Below are 7,173 nucleotides of genomic sequence, written 5' to 3'. Positions count from 1 at the left end.
CATTGGCTAAAATCTCCTAAGAGAAAATACACTAAAATACATCAAACTACTGTCATATACCTTCAATACAAAAACATGAAATATACCCTTTGAAAGGGTACTAATAGTTTCGGTACCTAACCGTTATTTCGATACTTGTACTATTGGGAATCCCTTACCAGAACCATCCCGTCCTATTTATTATTTGGTACAAAAATCAAATCCCAATATCGTCCTGTTTATTAATGGAACGGTCTGATACTGGGTTTTAACAGATGGTTCTGCTCTCATATTGACACCTTTAATATTCGATGTAGAATTATTTTTCCGCCTATTACGTGGAACCCCAAGGGTATCAATATCAATTGAAAACCGATACAGATTCCAATACCTAAGATCTTGGTCAGACCGGATTAATCCGAACCGGATTCCTTCCTTAAAACGTTGAACATTAAACTGTTAAGCGGGTAAAGGACGTAATGCAAATGCTGACGTCATTGTTTTCTAGATGTGACATCATTTCCTCGTGGATCCCCATTCCTTGGCCTTTATATAATCCCTTCTCCTGGCCCCAATTGAAGCCATCTCCCCCCACCCCTCCACCTTTCTCTCTCTCGCCAATTAAAGGAAGAAGAAGAAGAAGAAGACGAAGAAGAAGACGAAGAAGAAGAAGAAGTAAGAGATGGTTTCCACGGACACAGCTGCCACCACCACTACCTTTAACTATTCCTCTTCTCCTCAATCTCAATCTTCCCTTACTTTCTCTCCATCTCCATCTCCATCTTCTCCTCCTCCTCCAACCCTTGTCGTCAGCCCCTGCGCCGCCTGTAAGATCCTTCGCCGACGATGTGTTGAGAAATGCGTTCTCGCACCTTACTTCCCTCCCACTGAACCTCTCAAATTCACCACTGCTCATCGTGTCTTCGGCGCTAGTAACATCATCAAATTCTTACAGGTAAGTAAACACCATTTATTTTCCCCTGTTTCAAATCCTCTGTTTTCCCAATTTATTTATTTATTTTTTTTATTTGGGTTTTTTTGATTATTAATTCAGGAACTCCCAGAATCACAAAGAGCTGATGCAGTAAGTAGCATGGTTTATGAAGCAAACGCAAGAATTAGAGACCCAATTTATGGTTCTGCAGGTGCTATTTGCCAGCTCCAGAAACAAGTTAGTGATCTTCAAGCACAATTGGCCAAAACCCAAGCAGAGCTAGTTAACATGCAATGCCAACACACCAATCTTCTGGCTTTAATTTATATGGAGATGTCACAGTCTCAACCACAACAAGAACAACTCTCTCAATCACCACCACTTCTGGACAGTTTCATCAGTAGCCCACCTCACATGAGCTACCAAATTAGTAATGGGAGCTTCTCTGATGACAGCAACAACAACAATCTAAACTCATTTGTCTGGGAACCCCTCTGGACATGAATTTTCCGCCGCCACGGCCACCACCACCGCCGCCACTGCTACTGGCTTTGAATTAGGAATCAAATTCTATCTCCAATCTCAAAGCTGATGGAAGAGAAGACTATTTGTATTTGCATACTTAGAAGATATTGAAAAAAGAGAAAACTAATTTGTTTTAGTAGGGAGGAGAAGGAAGGGATAGAGAGAGGGAGTTTAATTTCATGAATAAATCACAAGAAAACAAGTGAGACCCGGAAAGTAGTAGGATCTTATATGTTGGGGGAGACAAAAGAAGCCATCAAATGAAGATGTTTTGATGGGTTTTTAGTTTTTTTGGCTTTCCTTTCATGCATGTATTCTGCAAATTAACTAAAGAAACTGAAGTAACTCTGTATCTTCTCTATTTTCATGATCACTAGCTCCTTCTGTAGAGTTTATCATTATCTTGAACCAGAAAAAAAAAACTTTTTGGTCACCTAATGTTATCTTGTTTCTTGAGTTCCTTGTCAAACTAGCTCTTGACCACTTTCTTTTTTTTCTTCCTCTTTGTTTCTGTTTCTTTGTGAGGAATTGACATAAAAGGTTTTTTAATATTTCAGTGGTGATAGTTGGATTCATTTTTTCATTCAAATTGAAATCCAATTTTATTTATTTATTTCTTTGAAAAGATAAGAAACTAATTAAGGGTTATTTAAGATAGATGATATGCATGGTTAAAGTAATTATACGTGAACAGTGAACAGTTAACCCAAACTGTCCCTATCTTGATTAGTTTTAGGTTTAAACATTTGAGAAAAAAGATTCTACAAAATGCCTCACCACTAGGAAGTAGATTAGCATGTCCTGTGTTTTGTCACGTGAAATGGTGATTGAGAATTTGAGATAAGATCATCTACCCACATGCGTATGTTTCACATGTGGTTAGGTGATGACATGTACGTATCCCATCAGACGCCATTAAGAGGGATGAAATTTTGCTGCAACCCAATTCACAGCCAAAGAAATGGAATAAAAAAGATTATTTTGGAAAATATTATAACCTAGGAAGGTATTTGTGAACCTTAAGGGAAAGTGAATTTTTCCATTTCTTTGACTGTAAGTTCATGTAGCAAGAACATTCCTGCAACCTGAGTAGCAACAAAATTTTTTCCCATTAAGAATGCGGTGGAGGATCATTTATGAAAGTTAAAAAAATTGACACATGTCATGAGCTAACCATATGTGAAGCATATATATATATATATATATATATATATATATATATGAAAGTTAAAAAAATTGACACATGTCATGAGCTAACCATATGTGAAGCATATATATATATATATATATATATATATATACATGTACGAATAGGTTCTAGATTCATGATGATTTAGAAATTTTGACTGTTGGATGTTTAAGAAATGATGTAGATTTGTCATGTCAAATTTCCATTTAATTGAAATATGATAGGTGACGTGTTACTTATTTACTTTACGTCTGAGAGAGATGAGTGTTATTCTATATTTTTTTTTGGTTCTACACTTGTTAAGGAGGATCAAGTTTCCTTTCACCCAGGATGAAGAAGAAATTATTCCTTTCACCATGGCCAATGATAATTTCGATTTCGTAAATAAGGGTGGAAGTGTAATATGTAGGGATATAAACGGATTGGATTTGGCTCAGATAGTGTTATATCTGTATCTGCATCCGATTAGCTTTCGGACGGATTCGGATAGCGCTAAACGGTTACGGATCGAATATTTTATCCGTTTACATGTAAATATAGTTTTTTCGGATAGTTATAGCCTATCCATATCCGTATCTGTTTAGCTTTCGGACGGATTCGAATAGTACTAAACAGATACGGACACGGATATGAAAATAACGACCATTCATTTAGACCTTCTCTACGGGTAAAAAGGAAAACTTAGTCCAGTTACACACGTGGACCAAAGGGAGGAAACCACTGGATCATGTAACTAATAATGATGGATGTTCTTGTTCTTATTCCCATGAAACGCGTCTTTGCTTTATAACTGGTTCCACGTGCATCTCGCACAGCTTGATCTTCTCTGGACATTGTAGACCAGAGAGCAAACTGTCGGTGACCACAAGTAGTACAAATGGATGGTGTCTCTTTTAAGCATTGCAGACATCTCTTACTTTTCCATTCTCCAAAGAGGAACATAGTTTTGACTGTGGGCAACCCTCCTCTTTAGGCTTTAATTAGGGTTCCTCTATATAATTCCAACTTCCTTCTTTAATGAATAAATGAGATTCCAAAGTCAATTAATGCAATTGTTGCTATTGTCTCTGTTCATGGCATTTTATGTTATTTAAAGGAAAGAACTCTTCCAAGTTTAGAGGTCCCTCAAGGATTGTAACCCTAGATTTGTCCCCCTCAACTTAAGAAGTCTCATAACTAGTTGATTTTGACCATCTAATAGATCTCCTTGTATTCATTTACTTTGATAAATAGTCTACTTTACCATATGTGTGCAACGTTATTGATTTAAGTGCTCATTCATTGGGTAAAGAAATTTCATTTTAGATTTAAGATTTGGGAGTAGCTCTGATACATGATAAGTTGCGAGAAAATCGTTTGAGATGGCATTACCATGTTCATGGAGACCTTTGGATGCTCCAGTATATACAAAGGAGTGATGTGACTCGGAATGAAGGAACTAAAAGAGCCAGAGACAGACCTAAAAGGATCCTAAGAGAAGTGGTGAGGAAAAACATACATAGCTTACGTTTTGTATCAAGTATGATCTCGAATAAGACTGATTGGAGGGGAAGGATCTATATAGCCGACCTCATTTAGTTGGGATAAGACTTAGTTGTTGAAAGTGTCACAAACCCTATAAAGATAAATCAATTAGATTGATAACTCTAATCATTTGGGTAGGTTTGGTTTGGTGTAAGATATCTTTCAAAGGTGACCCCCTGAAGGGTTATATCCTTTGTGTCTTTAAATTTTGCAATTTTTATATATTGCTTTGATATTCATAGACTGATGTTGATGGAACAAAAAAGAGTCTATTTCTTTTTTTAAGAAGTCTCTATATATTTGTCCCTCAAATAAGGATTCTTGCACTCTTTGATTTTTAAGTGAACATGAAATCATTAAGAGCAAATAAACATATAATTAGATATGATGAACTCTTACTTGTCCATCATAATTTATAAATGCAAGTTCACCCACTGGTGTGGTGGGGTTAATAATTTCTTTACTTTATCACATCTACAAATCAGTTTTTATAAGCTTGTTTACATGAACAAAATAAGCAATTTATTGTGTTTCTACTAGTAATTAAGAATGGAATTAACCAACACTTTTTTTTAATAAAGAATTATCCAACACAAATGAGGCCATAAGTTTCTTGGTACTTATGAATAATTGACACTATTATTTATATATTTACTTTTTTGCTAGAAGTTAGCAAAGTATATTGACAAGAAAAATTGAATTACAAATACAAGTTATCGTCCAGGCATACCCAAACGCATAAACATTACGCATGCTTTCATCTCCTCCACCTATTACATAGCATTCAGCAGGGAATGAAAAACGCAAGTTTGGAAGAGATCCACCTTCGACATTGCCATCAACAGACTCTTATCCCAATAAAACTTAAAGTAACCAGTTATTTAAACCTAAACGAGGCCTTCTCTAGGTATCCCAACTAACCTCCGAAGACGCAAAGCTTGGATAGTCATACCAAACCAAAGGCAAATGTGATCTTGCTCAATTCTTTTCCAAAATATTGTTAGGGTTAGGGTTTAAGCACAAGGTTGCTTAAAGCATTACACCCTGAGTATCTAGTTTGGAATACCCAGACTGCTGCCTCTAGCTAGTATATATAGGAAAACTAGGGTTTAGGTCAGATGGGCTAATTACTAGATTGCCCCTCACAGCCTGGGCATTAATACAAGTAGGATTATATTAGAACATATAAAGGGATATTACATAAATACCTTTACAAATATCTGCCACCATATTCACTTTTCTGAAGCATTGCGAAATCCTCCATGTAATCAAACTCAAAAAGGAATAGTAATGGCCCCACTTCTGCTGAAGAACCAAGGAATAGAGTGACTAAGGACAAGGAATCATTGACACTATTAAATTCTTCACATTTTTATTATTTTTTTAATCAAGGAGAATCCTGTAATAAGTCTTATTCCTTTTTATTTTTTTGTGATAAGAAATCAAATTGAAGTGCATAGTACAAGGGGGGGAAATAGCCCGCCTTACCCCAACCCAAAAATCCTCGTTCTATCACACATCACAGGAGGAAACCGTCCGGCAATAATTACATTCTGAATACTGGTAAACCAGCTTTGTCCTCCCTATTAAATTCTTCACATATCCAAATTAATATTGGCTTAATTTCTCTTTGTCAATACTCTAGTATGAATCCATTGATTTAATGGAGCCAAAATCTTCCAACTCCCAGCAGAAAGCAGATGTACTAGAGAACAAACACACCATTAATGAATGAAATTCTTCTATATACTTGTAAGTATGAAAAGGCATTAGGAAGCAAATGGTCAAGAGCATTTAAAGAGGTTTCTTATAAAGGATATATAAGAATGTCAACCATTAATGAATTAACACATTTTAGAACACACATTTATACTAAGTGATTTGAACTATTGGGTACTCAAGTCTCTCTCTAAATTAAGGAACAAATTAAAGTGAAAAGCCAAACTTGGAGCCATAGATTGAGTGAAAGTTTAATTAGGGCAAAGAATCATTAACAAACAGTTTGTAATGGGAACGAAAAGCTTGAAGTTTGAAAAGAGTTTTCATGAGAAGTCTATATTTTCTAATGAAGGGACAGGGGCCGTAAAAACTTTTGATTTTAAATCCTTAAAATAAAGTTTTTTCATGGAAGTTGGAATCATGCATGGTTTTGTTGGTTGGTTTGGTTGGTCCCTCTTTTCAAGGTTGAGACTTTGAGAGGTCACCTTTTTGGAGCTTTTTATCTCATTGATAATATGTAAATCGATTTGGTCCAATGGCTGCGCGTGCAGTTGTCTCTTGTAACACTTTTCTCACTTCAAGATACTCTTCAAAGAGAAGGCTGGTTCAGCACTAGATATAAATCAAACACTTTTTATTTGAGTGAAAAAAATAGAGAAAAATCAGGTTTTAAAAAGAGTCAAAATCTATTCTAAAAATATATACCAAACACAACTTTAATAAGAAGCAAGTTATTCACTAAGATGTGTATAGTATCATGTCGACTTTATGATTTAAGGGTGTCAAAATGGAACTAGAATTGAATATCGGAACCAACCATTTACGATTGAACAGAACTGGACCATAGAGTAATGACTCGATTATGATTTCATAGGTTTTCTTTCCGGTTCAGTTATGATTTGAACTAGAAAACTGATGATCTAAACTGAATAAGAATCGAAAAAATCGGACCACATAAACTCAATTTTCTGTATTGCCTTATGTTCAAACAAAGGCCGGTTTTATGTTTGTAAGTGATTATATTTCTAAGGTGATCTTTTATGATGTTAGAATCTATAATAAGAGAAGTAATATATATTGAGATGGTGAGCTTTAGTTATTCTAAATTTATTTGGTCATGCTCTCAAATTAAGTGTACAAAGAATCAAATTAAAAGATACAAAGGTAAAACTGAATATGAACAAGCACTACAAACTGCATGTAAATCGAATATGAATTGGAATCACAAATTGTTTTCTAAAATCGACACTACAAACTACATTTAAACATCTAACGAAAACCAAATAGAAATACCTATCTGGTT

The 7,173-nt window shown here is 35.2% G+C and overlaps 1 protein-coding gene across 1 annotated transcript; it reads left to right on the top strand.

Moving 5' to 3' along the window:
- The first annotated feature begins 638 nt into the window (after positions 1-638).
- Positions 639-1,805, top strand: LOC122652389 (LOB domain-containing protein 1-like). The gene is made up of 2 exons (XM_043846110.1): positions 639-934; positions 1,034-1,805. The coding sequence occupies exons 1-2, from the start codon at positions 662-664 to the stop codon at positions 1,415-1,417; spliced, it is 657 nt and encodes a 218-aa protein (XP_043702045.1). The 5' UTR covers positions 639-661; the 3' UTR covers positions 1,418-1,805.
- Positions 1,806-7,173: the final 5,368 nt, after the last annotated feature.

This window comes from Telopea speciosissima, chromosome 2, assembly GCF_018873765.1.
Source record: "Telopea speciosissima isolate NSW1024214 ecotype Mountain lineage chromosome 2, Tspe_v1, whole genome shotgun sequence".
Taxonomy (NCBI): Eukaryota; Viridiplantae; Streptophyta; class Magnoliopsida; order Proteales; family Proteaceae; genus Telopea; species Telopea speciosissima.
This window is presented reverse-complemented; position numbering and strand designations above follow the sequence as displayed.

Excerpts from the sequence above, each read along its gene's own strand:
- LOC122652389 (XM_043846110.1), top strand. The coding sequence starts at position 662 with ATGGTTTCCACGGACACAGCTGCCACCACCACTACCTTTAACTATTCC. Across the intron at positions 935-1,033 it reads ACATCATCAAATTCTTACAG|GAACTCCCAGAATCACAAAG; the intron begins GTAAGTAAACAC and ends TTATTAATTCAG.